We start from the raw sequence: 21,325 nt of genomic DNA, 5'->3' as shown, positions 1-21,325 counted from the left end.
CACAGACACGGCCAATTGTGTGTGTAGGGGCGCTCGACCAAGCCAGAGGTAGCACAGGGATTTGAACCGGCGATCCCCATGTTGGTAGGCAATGGAATAGACCATCACGCTACCCGAATGCCTGGGCAATTCCACATTTAGCTCAAATATAGACTCTACTGTCCATATGCACTTGAGCTATATCCATATAGACTATAGAAGAATTTGGAAGAGTGGATGGATTACAGACAGACAGACAGACAGATGGATAAAAGGCTGCATATAGAGAGACAGACCAACAGATAAACAGTGCCATAAAAGGATAGATAGGAAGACAGAAAGATAACAGACTAGACAGAGAGATGAAAAGATAAGACATACAGTTAGAAAGAAAGACAGGCAAATAATAGTATAGGCAGCCAGACAGACACACAGATAGGTAGGTAGGTAGATAGACAGATAGACAGACAGACAGATAGATACCTGAGAAGAGTTGGTTCTTTCGAGCACGACCATGTTACCTTTAGGTACAAGTGTTTTCTTGAGAAGAAAAACAAATGAAATAAAGTCACACAAGATCCTCCTAAGTGACCGGGAGCCTTTATAAAAACATGGATCTCTCCTAACCAGGAACATGCCAGAGAGACCCTTCATAAGCAGCCAAATGTCTGGATTCAGTCGACAAGTCTGGGGGCTGCTGTTGAAGCTAGCCTTCTGAATACAGACAGCAAAATCAGTTTTTATAGCATACTGCTGCTGTGAAGCTGTTGGCCAAAGATATCCAAAAGCAACAAAAGCTAAAGAAAGAGCAAAAAACGACAACAACAAAAAAACCACATACTAGTAAACGTTCAGGCTGATAGAGGTCACCACACCCTCCCGCTGATTGGTTGATAAGGACCAGGGAAAGCTGGGGGCCAAAAAAACAAACAAACAAACAAACAGCAGCGTTAAAGGCCCCGAGATGGTTTTAACATATTCAGAGATTCACTCCACAAACGGCTTATACGATCAGGCATTTGCACTTATAAAACTTAAAACTCGCACCCCACTCTCCTGTTTTTGCATTGACATTCACTCATTTGTAGGGTTGGGCATCGAGAACCAGTTCCAATTCTGTCTGTGAATGTTCTCCTTCATCCAGCTCATGGTTATCCAAAGGAGTTGAATCAAGTGCAACTGGACTTGGTCTATATCCGTGAAGACGTTTCGCCTCTCATCCAAGAGGCTTCCTCAGTTCGTGCCTTTCTGACTAGACAATCTAGCTAGCAGTCAGACTAGCTTGGTCTAGTCAGAAAGGCACGAACTGAGGAAGCCTCTTGGATGAGAGGCGAAACGTCTTCACGGATATAGACCAAGTCCAGTTGCACTTGATTCAACTCCTTTGGACAGTTCCAGTTCCAGTTCTGGTTCCAAATTCCGATTCCAGAGGAATCGTTAAGAAAGTTAAATTTCGGTTCTGCCTATCGGTTCCTAAATAAATTTCACTCGCGCTAAAGTTAGTTTCAGTTCCCATGGTGGTGGCGGTGTGCAGCTTCCATAGTTTCTGCCTCTGCAAGTTAAATGTGTGCCATCATGGACCAGGGGAAGCGGCGGTGGAACGTGTGGCTTCATTTTGCCTTGAAAAGTGAAGGCTTGGCACAGTGCCGCGCCTGTGGCAAAATTATTTCGTGCAAGGGAGGATGCACAACAAATATGGCCAAACACCTTGGCCTACACGGTGTACAGATTAACCAGTGTACTGTGTTTGACACGTTGTGCCGGTCTCCATGTCCTGCCTCGGCGCCCTCTTCAGCCATCCTGAGCAAACAGCCAGCAGCACCTCATCGCAACTGGGTAGGTGACAATTAATAACGTTTGTCTTTTCTCAAGTGACACAGCAAACAACTTATACATGAGCGGGTTGCTATAAACTGTATGCAAATACTGAAATGTGTTTTTTTTTCTTCTGCGCTGAATGCTCGCGTATACAGCCTGAGAAGGCAGATATGCTCATGTTTCTAAACAAGAACTGTGTATAATTTAAGGAGTTTAAGACCTGGTAGTCTGGACCAGGGTGTGACTGTCTTTACCTCTTCATCTTCATGTATGAAGACAGTTATTGTAAATGTAAATATAAGAGTGAGACGTTCACATGAATGATCTGTTCTTAAACCAGAATAGCTTTGATAAAGTTTTTTAACTAAAAATTTCTTCTGTGAAAGAAGCACGTGACCTGTTTTGACCCCGCCTCTCAAAGAGACGGAATTGAGAATCATTATGAACCGGAATCGAAAAGCAGAATCGGAATCAGAATCGTTAAAATCCAAAACGATGCCCAACCCTACTCATTTGGCAGTTGCAAGAGAATCAGCAATTAGCAAATTAAACAGACATCATAGAACACTACATAGTAATCATGTCATACTAGCACTTAGTAGTATAACATTTAACAGTAATAGGAGTGCTATATAAAGTAGTAGTAGGAGAAGTAGTAGTACATTTGCTACATGGTAATCATGTCATAGATCATAGTCGTACTATATGATGTAGTCACAGAAAGTTGAATCAGTTCCTCTGGACACAACGTTAATTGACAGATACGTTTCATCACTCGTCTAAGTGACCTCTTCAGACTAAACTGACTGCAGGTATCCCCGACCTTATAAACAATACAATGCCTAACAAGCCAAAACAACGACCAGTTTCATATGCAGACTGCTGTGACCCCATTAACTAGAGTTACAATGGCCATGTGTACTATTCACAGAGGATTGGGGAATAGTTACAATCACAGCATTGTAAGATGGTGACAGATGTACTCTTAGCCCAACCCCCCCCCCCGGCTCAGGGATTGTCGTTCCCTCTTCACATAGATGGACTCTTTGATTCCCCGTTCAAACCAGCGTTCCTCCCTATCAATGATGTTCACCTCCTCATCCTTGAAAGAGTGGCCACTGGCCCGTAGATGGGTGTAGACTGTGGAGTCCTGGCCTGACGTGTTGGCTCTCCTGTGTGCCTGCTGTGTTAGTTCTCCAATGGCTAGGTTGTGTCCCTGGATGAGACATCAGAGCCCTCTTTCCACTTCCGCCGTATACAAGTTGGCCGCTACAGGTGAGACTGGGGGTCCCATAGCACACTCATGCCTCTGCCTATTGTACTGCCCCCTGTATGTGAAGTACATGGACTGAAGACACAGGCTCAGGAGCAGACACACTTGGTCAGTGTTAAGGGTGGGGTCATCTTGTAATTTCATATGCACTACCTCCACTGCATAATCAACAGGAACACATGTGAAGAGAGACTTAACATCATAAGAGACCATTGTTTCCTCCCTCTCCATAATGATGTCCCTCACCTTATCCACAAAATCCATAGTGTTCTGAGTGTGATGTACATTACTGCCTACCAACGGGTTAAGAATAGATGCCAGAAACTTAGAGATGTTACAGGTCACTGAGTTAATCATGCTAACAATAGGCCGTAGTGGCACATCCTTTTATGTATGTTTATGTATCTTAGGTAACCCATACAGACTAGGCGTAGCTTCCCCTGGGTAAAATCTATGGTACAAAATTCTGCCTTATGCATGGTGACTTTTCTTTACATAAAGCATTAAAGGGCATGGCCTGAGCCCACAGAGTATGAGCTGTAGTCATAACTGTTGCATAGACTCTGCTGCCTTCTACTAGGGGGTGAGTATTTCCCTCCGGACCTGATAACAGCAGTTAAATTGGGGATTAATTGTGCTGTCCTGAATGCCTGCAAGCCAGCCAGTTTGATTTACACGCAAGGAAAATTGCTGGTCCCACTATCTTGGTTTTAATTATAGTTCAAGCCCTAAAGACAAGGGTGGACCGGGAAGAGCAAAGAGAGTTTTAACACCCTGTTGAATCAAGCCAGCACCTAACACTTACCCAGTGGACTTTGAACTTGCATCTTCACTGTATCACTGCCTACAGGGCAGTGAAAGGAACAGCTCCTTCCTATCTCCAGGCCATGGTCAAGCCCTACACCCCTGCCCGACCACTTGGCTCTGCTGCCTCGGGACGCCTGGTTGCCCCGTCGCTCAGAGGCCCCTGCTGCCGATCGACCCGGTCACGGCTCGGTTCTGTCCTGGCCCCACAGTGGTGGAATGAACTCCCCACTGATGTCAGGACAGCGGAGTCGCTGTCCATCGTTCGGCGCAGGTTGAAAACTCACGTCTTCAAGAACTACTACCCTGTTACTTGCTCTCAGCACTTATTGTATTCACTCATTAAAAAAAAATCACTTTCTTGCGCTTTTACTTTAAAACTGGTTTTGCTCTTAGATGCTTGTTTACAGAGAAGATGCACTTATGACCTCTGATGACTAGTAGTTCTTCTGATTTCCTACGTTAAATGATGCACTTATTGTAAGTCGCTTTGGATAAAAGCGTCGGCTAAATGACTGTAATGTACTCCCCACAGAGTGCCCCTGGGTACACAGTCGTAAGTCTTCTCCAAGTCCACAAAACACATGTAGACTGGCTGGTCAAACTCCCATGCCTCCCTCAGCACTTCTGCAAGGGTAAAGAGTTGGTCCCTTATTCCACGGCCAGGACGGAATACGAGGTTCGACAATCGATCGGAGCCTCCTTTCCAGCACCCTATAGTAGACTTTCCCAGGGAGGCTGAGCAGTGGGATGCCCCGATGATTGGAGTACACCCTCTGGTCACTCCATCGACCCACCACGCGTGGGGACGAGCGTTGGGGTAGAGTGCAATGCAGGCCAGGTGACTCTAGCTAATGGTCACGGTAATTTGCATATGAAACCAATTGTTGTTTTCGGTCGTTATGCCACTGTATTGTTTATAAGGGTGGGGGTACCTGCCATCAGTTGAGACTGACAAAGTCACTTAGATGAGTGATGAAACGTTTCTGCCAATAAATGTTGTGTCCAGGTGGACTAATTTAACTTAGATGATTTTCTTAGCTGGATTATTGAGCATGCATAAAGACATATATGATGTAGTAGTAGTTGTTATTGTACATCTGCTATATATTAATGAGACCATAGTAGTACTATATGTAGTAGTACATTTACTATATAGTACTCATATCACTGTATTACTGTATGAAATAGTAGTGGTAGCAGTCGGAGTACATTTGCTACATAGTAATCATGTCATAGCCAAGAGTGCATGTCATGTTGAATACATTGTGTCGTTTTGTCTTAGATCATCAAGAGGAGACTGAGAGGATAAAGCAGATTTACACTGACACATATCAGTACTGCAGACATATATTATCCTCCTGTGAGCATAAAATGTCAAGTGCAGGTGGAAGGACACAATAGTAGACAATGATAATGATGAAGTCTACACAAATAAGGCAAAAGGCAAGACAGTAACTAAGGCAAGACAATAACTAGCCATTAGTGGCTGGCACCAATTCATTTTTTTTGGGGGGGGGGGCAAAATACAGTCTGAAAATAACCAATATGACAGTCAATATAGAGAGGTTGTTTTTTATTTGGGACGAAGCATATTGTAAAGTGTAAAAGCAAAGACGCCTTTGAATTCAGGGCTCAACTAGATGTGACTTACAATGAAAAACAGGAGGAACCTTGAATTCATGCTGCCACAGTGTCGACCTGGACTCCTACTGCGGGGGGGGGGGGGGAGAGAATTTTTAATTTTAAACAGCTCTTTTATTTTACATAAAACTAAACTTCAACAATGACATATCCATTTCACAACATCAACATAAGCAACTCTTACATTAAAACATCCAAAGAGACATATATAAAAGAAAAATGGGGATTAGAATTTGCCACAGAAATTACAGAGGAGGACTGGCAGAATATGTGGAAAGTCCATCAATCCTCCACTAGTTCGCGGATATGGAGGGAATTCCCCTGGAAAAATCTGACACGTTTTTTTATTACACCAAAAATCCAAAATAGATACTCCACCACCAAATGTCATGCCGGAGGAAATGTGGAACAGAGGATGTAGACCACTCGCATATATTTTGGAAATGTAATAAGCTAGCCATGTTTTGGGAGATGGTTCATGATGTAATACAAAAGGTACTTGGATATGACTTCCCTAAGTGCTATATGACCCTCTATTTCTGTAATTTTAAAAAACGACGATATAGGGCCAAGTGATAGATGGTTGGTTAAGATACTGCTGATTGCTGCTAAGAAGGCAATCACAAGAAAATGGTGCCAGGTGGACGCCCCCACACAAGGACAATGGCTGGAAATAGTGGAGGACAGTCATACAATGGAAAAACTGACTCATCGCTTGAGACTTACAGTACCTCGGATGGAAGACCAGTGGAAGAAATGGACATGGTTTAAGGAGCAAACACGCGACAACATAATTCATGACAACACTTAAGACTGGAAAGTTAGACCCACAGGAAGCTCTTGTAGTTCAGTTTTTTGTGTGTTTTGTTTGTTTGTTTTGAGTTGCCCTGTTGGGCTTGTGTGTGAGTAAATGTAGATAATGCAATGTTTACTTCTGAATACGGATGCCATGTTTGTGCTGACCTAAAAACTTTCAATAAAAACTGAAGTGATAAAAAAAAACCACCCAAAGAGGTCTTTTTAAAACAAAGCTTCAAGTCACATACTCACTCCCAAAGGGTTCAAAAAACATTACGCAATAACCGAATTAAATACCACCTGCCCCTCATTGACTGAGCAAATGGCTGTAGTGAAGCACCACCGCACAATAAATCTTAAGTTGTTCATGAGGGTAAAGAAACTGAAATCCACTCGGACTCTCGCCTTCACCCTTGCAATGAACAAAGGAAGTAAATCTTCCTCTGAACCGTCACTAATTTCACTTTTCCTACTTCTATAAATGGAAAACTTAGCTTGTCCCACTACAAAATTTAAAAGTTGCCACTTTTCCGCATCCTTTCTCTCGTACCCAGCGCCAAAGATAAAAACAGTTTCCTTCCCCGTGTCACTACCGTGAGAGAATATGGTTTGTAGAGCTTCAAAAAGCACCTGAAGTCTCTTACCTTCCACGAAACAATGACAAATTGTCTCTGGCGACTGACAGAAAGGACACCTAACAGAAACGGATGGATTGATCTTAGAAATGAACCTACTGACTGCCAGCGCTCCCTGTAGGATCCTCCACTACAGGTCCCCCGGCCTTTTGTTCAGCGGGGCTTTATACAGCACCCTCACACTGGCCTACAATCATCTGCCACTTTTAGCTTTGTTCTCCATACAGTGTCCTTTCTCTCATTCCGCATGCTTTTTTTTGGGTGGGGGGGGATTTTGCAAAAAAATACACCTGTGTCATCAGAGCATTGAAAAAGGGTAAAAAGTACACATTCCCTTTAGAAAGACACGCCACAAAAAAGTGACAATTGACCCATTGCTAAACACCACAACAACCCACAGAAACCAAGAAAACAAACAAACCACACAACCATAAACAAACAACTAAAAGAGAGTAAAAAAAGGCCCCCGTCAGTCAACCAACAATAAACCGTGTCAATAGTAGACAGTAGACACCAATAGTCAGTGCAGCAACACATCACCCAGGTCACAGCAAACTCAGTATTAATACCCATCTAAACCACAAGAGCGTCCTCAATCAGGGGTAAATTGGAAATTCCTTTTTTGAGCAAATTGAATGAATGGACCCCATATTTTTCCAAATTTATTGGAGGAGCCACTTAATGAAAATCAGATTTTTTTCTAATCTCAGAAAGTAGAGGATGTCTCTTATCCAGTGGGTATCACAGGGAGCTACAGTGGATTTCCACCTGGTCAAGCTTAATCTTCTAGCCGGTAGGGTGACAAAAGCCAAAACATCTTTTTTGGATTTAGAGAGGGAGGGCAATGGGGTGGAGACCCAAACAAAGCACCAAGAGCATTGGGTTCTATCCCCCCAATTATCTCTGACAGGGTATTGAAAATTTCTGTCTAGTAATTTTGTAGGGATGGGCAAAGCCAAAACATGTGTATGAGGCTTGCAGGGGATTGCTGACACCTATCATAGGCTGGTGATACACCGTCATAGATCTTAGCCAACCGAGCCTTAGTGTAGTAAATACGGTGTACCACTTCACACTAAATAAGACCATGTCTTGCACAAATAGATGATCCATGTACACTTTCTAAAATCTCCACCCAAACTTCATCTGGTATTATCTCCCCCAGATCCTCCTCCCAATGGGTCTTTATAGAGTTTAATGACTCTGGATGTAAAAGATTGATTTGGTTGTATATATATGAAATTGAGCCTTTCAGGGTTGGGGCTGGTGTCAGAAAACCATCTAGAATGGAATCATTAGGTAGGTTGGGAAACACGGGGGACATGTTACAGGCAAAGCTACAGACCTGTAAAATATCTGAGAAAATGTTGCCTAGGTAGTGAAAATCTGTCTGAAAGTTGCTGATAGGATGCAAAAACCTTATCAATATACAAGCCTATAAAAGTGTTGATACCAAGATTTGACCAAATCAAGAAAGCACGGTCTGCCAGGGAAGGAGGAAAACATAATTATCAGCTTATGGGGCATAGGTAGAAAATGACTGTAGACCAAAATAGCGCTTAAACTGAACCCAGATCCTAAGAGAGGTTTTAACAATTATGTTTTTAGTATAAGGAGAAGTAGAAGAATGTATAGGAGAGCGTATTAGAGCCTCCAGTGATACTGGTTGGGGGAGTTTGCCTCCATAACAAGCCATGTCGGAGGGGGGGTCAAAGGCCTCATATTGAAGCGAGTATTTAAAAATTCTAATGTTGGCTGCCCAATAACAGAACCTGAGATTCGGTAAAGCCAGCCCTCCAAGTTGCCTAGGCCTTTGCAACTAATGTTTACACAGCCTAGGAACCTTCTCATTCCAGATAAACTCCAAGATCAGACTATCCAATTTACGGAAGAAGGTCTGAGAAAGGAAAAGCGGTATGCATTGGAACAAGTAGGAGAATCTAGGAAGAATATTCATTTGAACGGAATTGACTCGCACAAACTAAAGAAAGATTAAGCACAGACCAACGTTCACATTCTTCTCGAATTCGGGTTAATAAGGGGGCAAAGTTAGCTTTGTAGAGGTCTTCAAATTTGTGTGTAATCTGGACTCCCAAGATATGCAAAGCTATGTTGGGCAATATTAAAGGGTAAATTGTGTAGAGGATAATTATTGGCAGCTGTATTAATAGGAAACATGTCACTCTTGTTTAAGTTCAGTTTGTATCCAGATATTTGACCAAATGATTGAAGAGTAGCGAGGGCAGCAGGGACAGAGATGGACAAGTTGGAAACATATAAAAGGAGGTCGTCTGCATAAAGGGAGCCCTTCAATTCTATTCCATCTCTAAATATGCCTGTAATGTGGGGGTTAGATCGGAGTGCTATCGAAAGGGGTTCAATGGCGACTGCAAATAATAACGGACTCAAAGGACAACCTTGTCTTGTGGAGCGATAGAGGCGAAAATAATCCGATTGAATATTATTTGTCCTGACTGAGGCTTGCAGAGTGAAGTAGAGTAGCTTAATCCAAGAGATAGAATTTCTCCCAAAGCCAAATCTCACTAAAGTATAAAAAAGGTAATCCCTACTTTTTTATAAAGTTTTTCTCAACAAAATCCGCTGCCAACGCCGGCTCTTCAAACTTACAAGTTTTTCTGCTGGGCAAGGGGATGCGTAATGTTGCCGGGTAGAGAAGTCCAAACTTAATGTTAGGGTAGGAGTGAAGCTCCTTCTTCACTTTGGCAAAGGCAGCCCTTTTCTTAGCCACCGCCGGGGTGAAGTCGGGAAAAATCGAGATTCTCATACCCTTATACGAGACAGGGGAGGCCTCCCTGGCTCGGCGCAGGATTTGGTTCCGAACTTGGACCTGATTTACTCGGATAACAAGTGGACGGGGAGGTTTCCCATCCTTGGGCCTAGCGCGTAGAACACGATGGGCTCAGTCATCAAGTCCAAGTAGGTCTTGTAGAAATTGGGCCGCAAACTCAGTGGGGCGAGGGCCCTCCGAACCCTCTGGCAAGCCCACCAGATGAACATTATTCCACCTCGAACGTGCCTCTAGGTCCTCACATTTCTTGGAAAGTGAATTGACCAAGGTAGTTAGTGTGCTAACATTAGCATGAAGGTCGGTTAGCTTGCTAAAGTGGTCATTAGCCAAGCGCTCGAGGTCCGCAATGGTTTCGCCATGTGAGTCAATTTTCCTCTCGAAAGACTCGAGAGCCGTTTTTATCTCTCTTCTGACAGTCTCCAAGATGAAGGAATTAAGTTCTCTGACAATATCAGCGCGCATTTCGTTCATCATCTGCTTTATGTTCAACCGCAGAGTCTCGTTAGCATCTAGCTGCTGTTGGGAGACTGACACAGGCTTGTCGCGGCCTCTTTTATCGGATTGCCCTCGACCTCCCATCATATATTATCCTCAATTGAAAATTAAATTAACAAAAGCAAACAGCAGCAATATTAAAGCTTAGATTGGTAAAAGGTACAAAATAGTGTAAATAAAGTATAAAAGAAGTCACATTTCGACGGACCTGCTGCGAAACACGTCTTACATCCTTCCTACACAGCAGCGCCCTCTCATTCAGCATTCTTTTGTTCATGGCTACAACACAACACTTGTACAAGACTTTCCCATCCAACATGTAAAGGTCCATTTTAGTAGTCAAATTTGAGATGAGCAAAGGTCCCATTAGTCCAGTCAGGTCCATTTGGAGACCCAACTCGGGGAAAGGATCTCCATTATCAGGAGTCTCGGTCCCAGCGGCATAGTCCTGCAGCACGTCCAATTCTTCCCTGGTGAGTCTTTTAAGCCAGGCATTTAGAAAGTCTCTAGTATGTGTGCTTGACCTCAAGCCCAGCAGTGAAGCCGTTGCCTGTGTCAAGAAGCTTCGGGCCTGCAACATCCACTATGTGCTTCAACTTAACAGCTCCAGCTGAGCATAGCCTCCGGTTGAGACCTGGTTTGCTGCCATCCTGAACGTCCAGCCTGGCCCCATGGATTAGAGGCTCTTCCAGGAGCCAAAACAGAGATGCTGTAGGCTCCAGTCTGCACCACTTAAAGACAGTCCAAGCTTTAAACAATCCTTGACAGAAAGGTCGCAGGTCATGCACGCTCTTAAAAACACAGTCTGTTAAAAACAAAGAGGCGTCTAAACCCAAACCCTGTACCTTCTTTAAAATAATGCCCAAGAGAGGTCTCCACAGCACATCATCAGTCCCTGTGAGGTAACGCTGTATGAACTGTAGTCTAAGAGCTGCTACTCTGCTCTCTAGATGCACTAAACCCTGCCCTCCCACCTCTTTTGGTAGCTACAGTATACTCTGTGGTAACAGTGCAGTTTGCCCCCAAAAAGTTCACCAGAATAGACTGTACTTTTTTCTTCTTTTTTTATAGCAATCCGGCAGGGGGTTCATACATGTTAGCTTGTGTCAGAGGGTGGAGGCTGCCAAATTATTAACAACTAAAACTCTTCCTCTGTAAGACATCTGTGGCAATAGCCATCTCCACTTTTGTAATCTCACCTCCACCTTTTCCACCACCCCCTCCCCGTTTTTCTCAACAGTCTGGTCATCACCTAGAAACACTCCTAGGTACTTGAAACCTCCCCTCTCCCAATTTAGCCCTCCTGGCAGCTGAGGGAGACCAGCAGACCACTTTCCAACCGTTAAGGCTTCACAATTTTCTTGGCAACTACACAGCACCAAACTACATCGAGCTGCTTGACAACGTGCTTAAAGCACACAAAACCATGAAGTGCAACATGTCATTTGAAATTCCTTTTCTGCATTCACACTTGGACTTTTCCCCTGCTGATCTTGGTGCAGTCAGTGACGAACATGGTGAAAGGTTTCACCAGGAAGAGGTATCGGGGCAACTGGAATCCATCAATGCTGGCGGACTATTGTTGGACACTGACACGAGAGGCAGCAGATGCTGAGTACAAAGAGTACTCAAAGAGTACAAATCATCCGCAAAACATTTTAAGCTCAGTTGAACTAACACAATGGCCCAGTGTTGTAGTCGAGTCACTAAACCTCGAGTCCGAGTCGAGTCTCGAGTCCCCAGTGCTCGAGTCCGAGTCACCAAAGAAGAGTCCGAGTCGAGTCCCGAGTCAAGTCCCCATTACCTGAGTCCGAGTCCGGGTCATCAAGGCTGAGACTGAGTCGAGTTCCAAGAGGTGCTCCACTCTGGCACCGTAAAAAAGCCGACAAACAAATAAAAAATGACACAGCTGTCACCAATTCAGAGGGAGTTTATTTACTTTGTGACACAACAGCCAAACAGATGGACTCGCAAGCGTGTGCACACACACCAGTGTTGTACTCGAGTCACTAAACCTCGAGTCCGAGTCGAGTCCCGAGTCCCCAGTGTTCGAGTCCGAGTCATCAGTGCTCAAGTCCAAGTCGAGTCACGAGTCCTGAAAATCAGGACTCGAGTCCAGGACTCGGACTCGAGTACTAAAAAATCATGATGCGATTAAACATTTTAACTTCAATAGAAGATATTTTAATGTTTCTCCAAATTCTTACGCGGTACAGCAAATCTGAAATTGTTTTTGTGTTCAGCTTGACGTCGTCTATCATGATCTCTGTTTTTCTTTTTCGTTTTGTTTCTTCAGGAAGGAAAACGTTCGAAGAAACGTGTTGTCCAGTGTAACCAGTTGAGTCGAAACGAATAAAGGCCTTTGCGATGTTTTTGCAGTGTTGCAACTCCTTCGGTCCACGAGTCAAGACAAGTAGCATTTGGGAATGACAAATGACGAAAGGGGGCCAGTGTCAAGCCAGAAGACGATGACATTTAGAAAGAGTTTGGTATACGGGTAAGTACGTGTGTGTGTGAGAGAGAGAGAGAGAGCGTAAGTGACTTGGATAGAGATTAATGGGCAATCGCCCTATTGCCCATTAATCTCTGTGGACAATGAAACGTCCATCCATCCGAACCGCACACACTTTAGTACGGCCGATTCCCCTGACCTACATGTCTTTGGACTGTGGGAGGAAACCGGAGCCCCCCCACGCAGACACCGGGGGAACATGCAAGCGCCACACAGAGGACGACCTCCAAGGTTGGACTACCCCGGGGCTCGAACCCAGAACCTTTTTGCTGTGAGGCGACCGCGCTAACCACTGCGCCACCGTGCCGCCAACAATGAAAATGAAAAAGCAGAAGACTGATTTCACTTTTGGTGGTGGTGGTGTTGTGCTTCTTCTTCTTCTTCTTCTTCTTCTTCTTGGATTTGGCTGAAGGAAGATGGCGGCCTCCTCAGCAGTTTTATATTGACATGCTTATATTCTACATACAACACAAAAGAAAGAAGGGGGGAAATTAAATAAAATATATAAATAAATGAAAGGGAGGGGGGCCCTAGGGGTTCTTTGCAAGTTCAAGTTCTTGGATCAAGTCAGAGAGTTCCATCGCATACTTCTCCATTGAGCTCAGTGATGAGACATAATGACACCGTTCCCTATGAAATATGCACAAGTTTGGCTGCGTTTATATTTTATGACGATCGTTATAAAATATGCATAGTCAAAGGACGGTCACTGTCGGTTTTCCCTTGTTTGTCTGAGGCTGCGCCCAGTGGCGGCTGGCCCAGTAGAGGGCGCTGGGGCGCTGCCCCTTCAAACATCAAGAGATGAAAATCTTAAACATGTTAACTATAATGTAGTTGTATAATGCAAATAATGATGAAATAAAAGTGTTGTCAGTCTGTGAGCGCCTGTCAGCAGCATTACATATTGGTTCAAATGGTATGTGGTTGGTTCCTGTCTGAATACATAGACTTCCTGTCTGAATACAGACTTCCTGTCTGCTGTCTGAATACATAGACTTCCTGTCTGAATACATATACTTCCTGTCTGAATACATATACTTCCTGGGTGAGGGGCACCAGCCAAACCATACCTTATGTAAGCCCTCAAACTTGTGGCGAGCAGGTGACCTGAGGCTGCTGTCTGATTGGTTTCTTCAGATTTTCCAGGGGGCGCAGTTCTGTGCCGCCCCAGACACGCCCACTTTTATTGGCAGTGAATTGGTATTGTTCTAATGTTTTTTGATCTAATGTGATTGGACAGTTCTCATGGCTGTCAATCGTGTTCACACCCACCACCACGCCTCGTCTCGACTGTCAATCATCCACCGTCTACGAACCCTGATAAGATCTATAGGCTACATTGTCCTTCTGAATAACTCTGTGACTGTGTGGACACTAAAGCGGCTGTCAGGTGTGGTGCGCCAAGGTAAACTGCGCCCCCACCCCTCCTCAAAAAAAATGTTTTGGCACCAACCGCCACTGTCACCACAGAGTCTGAAGACCGGTGTGGTGGTGACGTGCGAGACAGGACAGAGAGGTAGATACCCCCCCACCCCCACCCCCACTGACTGACAGACACAGAGAGATAGACGGGGGAGGAGGAGACACGAGGGAGGCAGGACTGCCAGTGGTGAACCGGCGTACTCGGAGCTGTCGGATCATCCAAGACGCGCGGTGACGTCAGGAGTAAGCAGCCTCAGAGCAACACAAGGGGAACCCCACAGTGACGGGGCTTTCTCTAGGCATATTTTATGACGACCTGTACGGTTGATGCTAGATCCAACGGGGTGTAGGCACGGAAGTAGACGTGATTGGTTGTTGGTTACCGTTAGCTATCGTTACAGTACGACCTGGGCATGTTAAGGTCAGCTGTAAGCTAGCTAGCTGAATGGTTCAGTGCGCGTCGTTTGCTTCAAGTCTGTGCGCTTCGAGCTTCCGCGCTGTCTATTGGCCGACGCAACAGCCAATCACGGCTACTTCCGTGCCTACACCCCGCTGGCTCTAGCGTCAAGCGTCTACAGGTCGTCATAAAATATGCATAAGTGAGAGCCCCGTCACTGTGGGGTTCCCCTTGTGTTGCTCTGAGGCTGCTTACTCCTGACGTCACCGCGCGTCTTGGGTGATCCGGCAGCTCCGAGTACTGCCGGTTCACACCTGGCAGTCCTGCCTCCTCCCCCGTCTATCTCCGTGTCAGTCAGTCAGTGGGGGGTCTCTACCTCTCTCTCCTCCCCCGTCTATCTCTCTGTGTCAGTCAGTCAGTGGGGGGTCTCTACCTCTCTCTCCTCCCCCGTCTATCTCCGTGTCAGTCAGTCAGTGGGGGGGGGGGTCTCTACCTCTCTCTCCTCCCCCGTCTATCTCTCTGTGTCAGTCAGTCAGTCAGTGGGTGGGGTTGGTGGGGGGGGGTCTCTACCCCTCTCTCCTGCCTCCCTCGTGTCTCCCCCGCCCGCCCATCTATCTCTGTGTCAGTCAGTCAGTGGGGGGTCTCTACCTCTCTCTCCTCCCCCGTCTATCTCTCTGTGTCAGTCAGTCAGTCAGTCAGTGGGGGGTCTCTACCTCTCTCTCCTCCCCCGTCTATCTCCGTGTCAGTCAGTCAGTGGGGGGGTCTCTACCTCTCTCTCCTCCCCCGTCTATCTCTCTGTGTCAGTCAGTCAGTGGGGGGGGGTCTCTACCTCTCTCTCCTCCCCCGTCTATCTCTCTGTGTCAGTCAGTCAGTCAGTGGGTGGGGTTGGTGGGGGGGGGGTCTCTACCCCTCTCTCCTGCCTCCCTCGTGTCTCCCCCGCCCGCCCATCTATCTCTGTGTCAGTCAGTCAGTGGGGGGTCTCTACCTCTCTCTCCTCCCCCGTCTATCTCTCTGTGTCAGTCAGTCAGTCAGTCAGTGGGGGGGGGGGTCTCTACCTCTCTCTCCTCCCCCGTCTATCACTCTGTGTCAGTCAGTCAGTCAGTCAGTCAGTCAGTCAGTCAGTGGGGGGTCTCTACCTCTCTCTCCTCCCCCGTCTATCACTCTGTGTCAGTCAGTCAGTCAGTCAGTCAGTCAGTGGGTGGGGTTGGTGGGGGGGGGTCTCTACCCCTCTCTCCTGCCTCCCTCGTGTCTCCCCCGCCCGCCCATCTATCTCTCTGTGTCAGTCAGTCAGTGGGGGGTTGGGGGGGGGTCTCTACCTCTCTCTCCTGTCTCCCGCGTCAGCTCCGCACCTGCCTTCGCTTTGCTCTTCACCCCGGCAGCAGAGCCCCGGCGGTTCTGCCCTGACTCATCGTGAGATCATTCCTCCAGACTCCGTGGTGGGGGTGGCTCCGCAGTCCTGTGTACGCGAGTTAATTAAGCCCGGTGCTTCCTCGTGTCTTTACTAAGCTGCGTTCTCCTGTGTCACGCCACCTCAGCCCGCCCCCCCCCCCCCCACACACACTTTATTCTTCATTAACCCCACTTTCCCCTACTCACCTCTGTCTGGGTCCACACTCCCGAAACGAGCAAGCCGTGACCTCGGACACGTACGGGGTGTCCGGCTCCACCGGGTTTAGGTCGGACCACGGGTCCGGCTTTATGTCACTAATCCGACAAGCCCCCCCCCCCCGTCCCGCACGTGAAAATCAACGCTAACACGCGGGATAACGTAATTACGCACGAAGACACGGAATCCGTGCGCTCACCGCTCACGCTGACTCGACACGGGCGAACCGGGCAGCACGTGGCGTAGTGCGCCGCTTGACATGTTGCCCCCCCCCCCCCCCAAAAATAAAAGAGCACGGGGAAGCCTCTCGTGCGTCTTGACCCACGCCTCGAGCAGAAAGAAGTGTGTTAAGCAGCCTACCATTCGTCGCTGCTGTCCGCCTCGTCCGCGCTTTGCACAGTTTATGGACACAGTTTACTTTCACTTTTGCTCGGCAGACATCCAGTTGGTCTCTCGGGCTTCGCCACTCAGCTCCCCAGGAGCAGAAGGGAGGAGAGTTGGACAGTGACATCACGAAGCTCGGAGAAGAAAAAAAAAACCCCAAAGAAACCCCCATTACTATATTTAATTTGGGCGGTTTTGTGCGTTACGTAGAGTTACACCCCCCCCCACAGACACACACACACACATCCGCTTCAGCCACAAAACTGCAGTGACGTACTAAGCCGGTGATGTTCACTTAGACTACATCTGTCGTCTCCTGGTACTGACAAATTGACAGTACCTGTTGATCGGGGGGAGGGTGGTGTCGGATGCTACAGGTGCAGCACCAGATATAATCCAGGCAAGCAACTGCCGATTATGTATCCATGTCTTGCACCAGAGCGGTTTGAGACCATCTTCAGACTGGCAGCTCAGGTCTGGTTTTTGGTCGGGCGCTGCTAAACACCGGAACACAAAGAGCCATGGACATCTAGTATAGCTCGGACAACGACTCCTATCGGAGTCTCATCAGCAGCCAGTCAGACTAGCTTGGTCTAGTCAGAAAGGCACGAGCTGAGGAAGCCTCCTGGATGAGAGGCGAAACGTCTTCTCGATTCAACTCCTTTGGAGAACCGTGAGCTGGATGAATGAGAACACTCACAGACACGCTTTTGGTCTGTCCAGAGTGGATTCGAGAGGCAAGATGCTTCTGCTTGTTCCGTCTCGTTATACAAGTGCAAGAGAGTACAATTCTTCAGTTTCAGCTGCTCGACACTGCAGCAACAATACTAATAAAACAACAACAAAACAGAGCAACAGAGTAGTAATCATAATAATAGTGTGTGTGTGTGTGTGTGTGTGTAAACTGATGACCTGCTGAAGACCACAGTCAGTCCGGCACCAGGCTTAGTGTCTTTAATGGTCTTTGTTCAAAAGCCTGGTTGCTTGGTGGGAAGAGCTGTTCTGGAGCCTACTGGTCCGGGCTTTGAGGCTGCGGTACCGCTTGTCTGACGGTAGCAGCTGGAACAGTCCATAGCTGGGGTGGCTGGGGTCTTTGATAATCCTACAGGCCTTGCTGACACAACGTCTATTATATACGTATGTCCTGGATAGAGGGAAACTCACATCCACTGATGTCCTGGGCCGTCCGCACAACCCTCTGCAGCGTGTTGGGGTTGTGGGCGGTACAGTTCCCACCCAGTCAGGACGCTCTCGGTTGTGCCTCTAGAAGGCCCGTAGAATCCTGGGCCCCGTGCCCAACTTCTTCAGTCGCCTGATGTGAAAGAGGCGTTGCTGCGCCTTTTTCACCCCATGGCCGGTGTGTTCATCCCGGGCGAGCTCCTCGGTAAGGTGGACACCGAGGAGCTTGAAGCTCTCGACCCTCTCTACAGCAGCCCCGTTGATGGTGGTGGGGTCCAGCCTGCCCCCTCTCTTCCTGTGGGCCACAATCAGCTCCCTAGTTTTGTGGAGGTTGAGAGAGAGGTTAGTCTCCTGGCACCACTTTGTTAGGTTGTTGACCTCTCTCCTGTACGCCGTCTCGTCATCGTCGGGGATCAGGCCCATCACCGTCGTGCCGTCAAGCAAACTTTATGCCCAGGTGGGAGCTATGTGCGGCCACGCAGTCACGGGTGTACAGGGAGTAGAGGAGGGGACCCAGGACGCAGCCCTGGGGGGCTCCTGTGTTGAGGATCAGAGGGGCAGAGGTGTTGGAGCCCATCCTCACCACCTGGCGTCGGCTCAACAGGACGTTCAGGATCCAGCTACACAGGCTGGGGCTGAGTCCCGAGTCCCTGAGTTTGGTGTGGAGTCCGGAGGGGACTATGGTGCTGAATGCTGAGGTGTAGCCTACAAACCGCGTTCCTTTTCTCCAGGTGGGTGAGGGCGGTATGGAGTATAGTGGCTATTGCGTAGTGGATCGGTTTTGTCGGTGGGCAAATTGGTGGGGGTCAAGGGTGGGCGGTAACGTGCTACAGATTAGTGCCCTAACAAGCCCCTCAAAGCATTTGCTCACCATGGGAGTGAGAGCAACGGGACACCAACCATTCAAGCATGTTACCTCGGTCTTCCTCGGCACAGTGGCGGATGATTGAAAGCAGGAGGGACTGCAACAGGAAAGGGAGAGGCCGAGCATATCCGCCAAGACACCCGCCAGCTGCGCTGCACCGCGCATGCTCCGATCACCCGGCCCTGCTTTGCGGGAGTTCACGCGCAGGAATGACCTGCGCACGTGGGACTTGGCGATGGCCCACGCGCTGTCCATGTCAATCAAGGTTGGTGTCAATCAAGTCTGGCCAAAAAATGATAATGATAACAAAACATGCAGGTTGCTTTAGAGGAGGACTACATAAAGTAGTGCTAGTAGCACGTTTCCTACACAGTACGGTAACCAGTGTGACGTGTATTTTATATAAGCATCCTCTTAACCTTTATTCAACCAGGGAGAAACACACTGAGATCAAAAATATCTTTTTCCAGAGATCGCCCGTTCGAATCCCCGTGTTACCTCCAGCTCAGTCGGGCGTCCCCACAGACACAATTGGCCGTGTCTGCAGGTGGGAAGCCGGATGTGGGTATGTGTCCTGGTCGCTGCACTAGCGCCTCCTCTGGTCGGTCGGGGCGCCTGTTCAAGGGGGAGGGGGAACTGGGGGAATAGTGTGATCCTCCCACGCGCTACGTCCCCCTGGTGAAACTCCTCACTGTCAGGTGAAAAGAAGCGGCTGGTGACTCCACATGTATGGGAGGAGACATGTGGTAGTCTGCAGCCCCCCCTGGATCAGCAGAGGGGGTGGAGCAGAGACCGGGACGGCTCGGAAGAGTGGGTTGATTAGCCAAGTACAAAAGTGGACCCCCCCACCCAAAACAGCAAAGAAAATTTATATATATGTATATATATGTATGTATATATATGTATATATATATATATATATATGTGTGTGTATATGTATGTGTGTGTATATGTATGTGTGTGTATATATGTATGTGTGTATATATGTATGTATGTATATACATACATATATATGTGTGTTTGTGTGTGTATGTATGTGTGTATATATATACATATATCTATACGTGTGTGCATGTGTGTATATATATACATATATCTATATATGTGTGTTTGTGTGTATGTATGTGTGTATATATATACATATATCTATATATGTGTGTTTGTGTGTGTGTGTATGTATGTATTTATATATATCTCAACACGGATACAGGAAAAATAGATTTTAATACAAATCAAAATCTTTTTTCCTGTATCCGTGTTGATATTCCGCTCCTCGTTAGTTGAGCACTTACACCGCCATTGACAGGTTCGGAAAAAACGCTATATATATATATATATATATATATATATATATATATATATATATATATATATATATATATGCACACACACACACACACACACACACACACACACATACATACATACATACACATATATCTATATATGTGTGTATATACATACATACACACACACACATACATACACATATATCTGTGTGTGTGTGTGTGTGTGTGTGTGTGTGTGTGTTTTTTTTTTTACCCCCCCCCTTTTCTCCCCAATTGTATCTGGCCAATTACTCCACTCTTCTGAGCCGTCCCGGTCGCCGCTCCACCCCTTCTGCTGATCCGGGGAGGGCTGCAGACTACCACATGTCTCCTCCAGTCGCCAGCCGCTTCTTTTCACCTGACAGTGAGGTGTTTCGCCAGGGGGACGTAGCGCGTGGGAGGATCACGCTATTCCCCCCAGTTCCCCCTCCCCCCTGAACAGCCTACAAGCCTACACGTCATGACAGCACACACAGCCAAGCAGCCATCAGCAACAGCCACTACAAGCCCATATACAGTGCACAGCGGTCTGGACCATGGACCATGGACCACGTCAGGACCATGGAGAGTGCACAGCGATCATGGCATTTTGGGAACCCACCACCACAAACGTGTTGATAACTAGTATTATTAGACTGGTACAGCGGCCTCTTACATAAACATGCTATGGTGAATGTGCGTTGTGACCGCCGAGTTATTAAATCTCCAGACTGACCGGTAACTCTGCATAATGACCATTTCCCCAGATAGACCTTTCTTGTAACCGAGTTTATTTTCGCGCTCGGTGCGGGATTCGATCCGGTGTTGTACTGCGCCACAAGGCGACGTCGCTAACCGCTCGACTAAAAGGGGCTGACTCCTTGGCGATCGGCCAGCGAGTCTTTTTGTAGCTTACGGTGCTCCCCCTCTCCCGGAAGCGCTTCGTTAAACCCGCGCTCCGAAAAGACTTACGAGGATCTGCACACTTCCGGATCCCGCCGCTGCCACCAATGTAACCGAGCTTATTTTCTTGCCCGGTGCGGGATTCGATACGGGGTGTACTGCACCACAAGGCGACATCGGTAACCGCTCGACTGAAGGGTCAGAACGGGTCTTATTAGTAGTTTACAGTCGTCACCCTCTCCCGGAAGCGCGCCCTCGCGCTTTGTTATTCCCGCGCTCTGAAGAGACTTCTGAGGATCTGCGCACTTCCGGATCCCGCCGCTGCCACCAATGTAACGGGTTATTTTCTTGCCCGGTGCGGGATTCGATACGGGGTGTACTGCACCACAAGGCGACATCGCTAACCGCTCGGCTAAAGGGTCAGACCCGTTAGCTAGCTAGGGGCTAACGTGTCTTATTAGTAGGTTACAGGACTAAACAGTGGCAGCGGCAGCC

General features: G+C 47.4%; 1 protein-coding gene across 1 annotated transcript in view; it reads right to left on the bottom strand.

Annotated features, from left to right (window-relative positions):
* The window catches only part of LOC130119947 (uncharacterized), a 39,032-nt gene extending 22,410 nt beyond the window's left edge, over positions 1–16,622 (bottom strand). The window contains exons 1-4 of the mRNA XM_056288550.1: positions 16,553–16,622; positions 5,529–5,586; positions 821–889; positions 463–519 (exon numbers count right to left, since the gene is read on the bottom strand). Of these exons, the coding sequence (XP_056144525.1) occupies positions 463–519; positions 821–889; positions 5,529–5,558 (156 nt within the window). The 5' untranslated portion in view covers positions 5,559–5,586; positions 16,553–16,622. The remainder of the gene's footprint in view (positions 1–462; positions 520–820; positions 890–5,528; positions 5,587–16,552) is intronic.
* Positions 16,623–21,325: the final 4,703 nt, after the last annotated feature.

Source organism: Lampris incognitus, chromosome 10 (assembly GCF_029633865.1).
Source record: "Lampris incognitus isolate fLamInc1 chromosome 10, fLamInc1.hap2, whole genome shotgun sequence".
NCBI lineage: Eukaryota > Metazoa > Chordata > Actinopteri > Lampriformes > Lampridae > Lampris > Lampris incognitus.
Note: the sequence above shows the minus strand (reverse complement) of the source record. Positions and strands in the feature narration are given on the sequence as shown.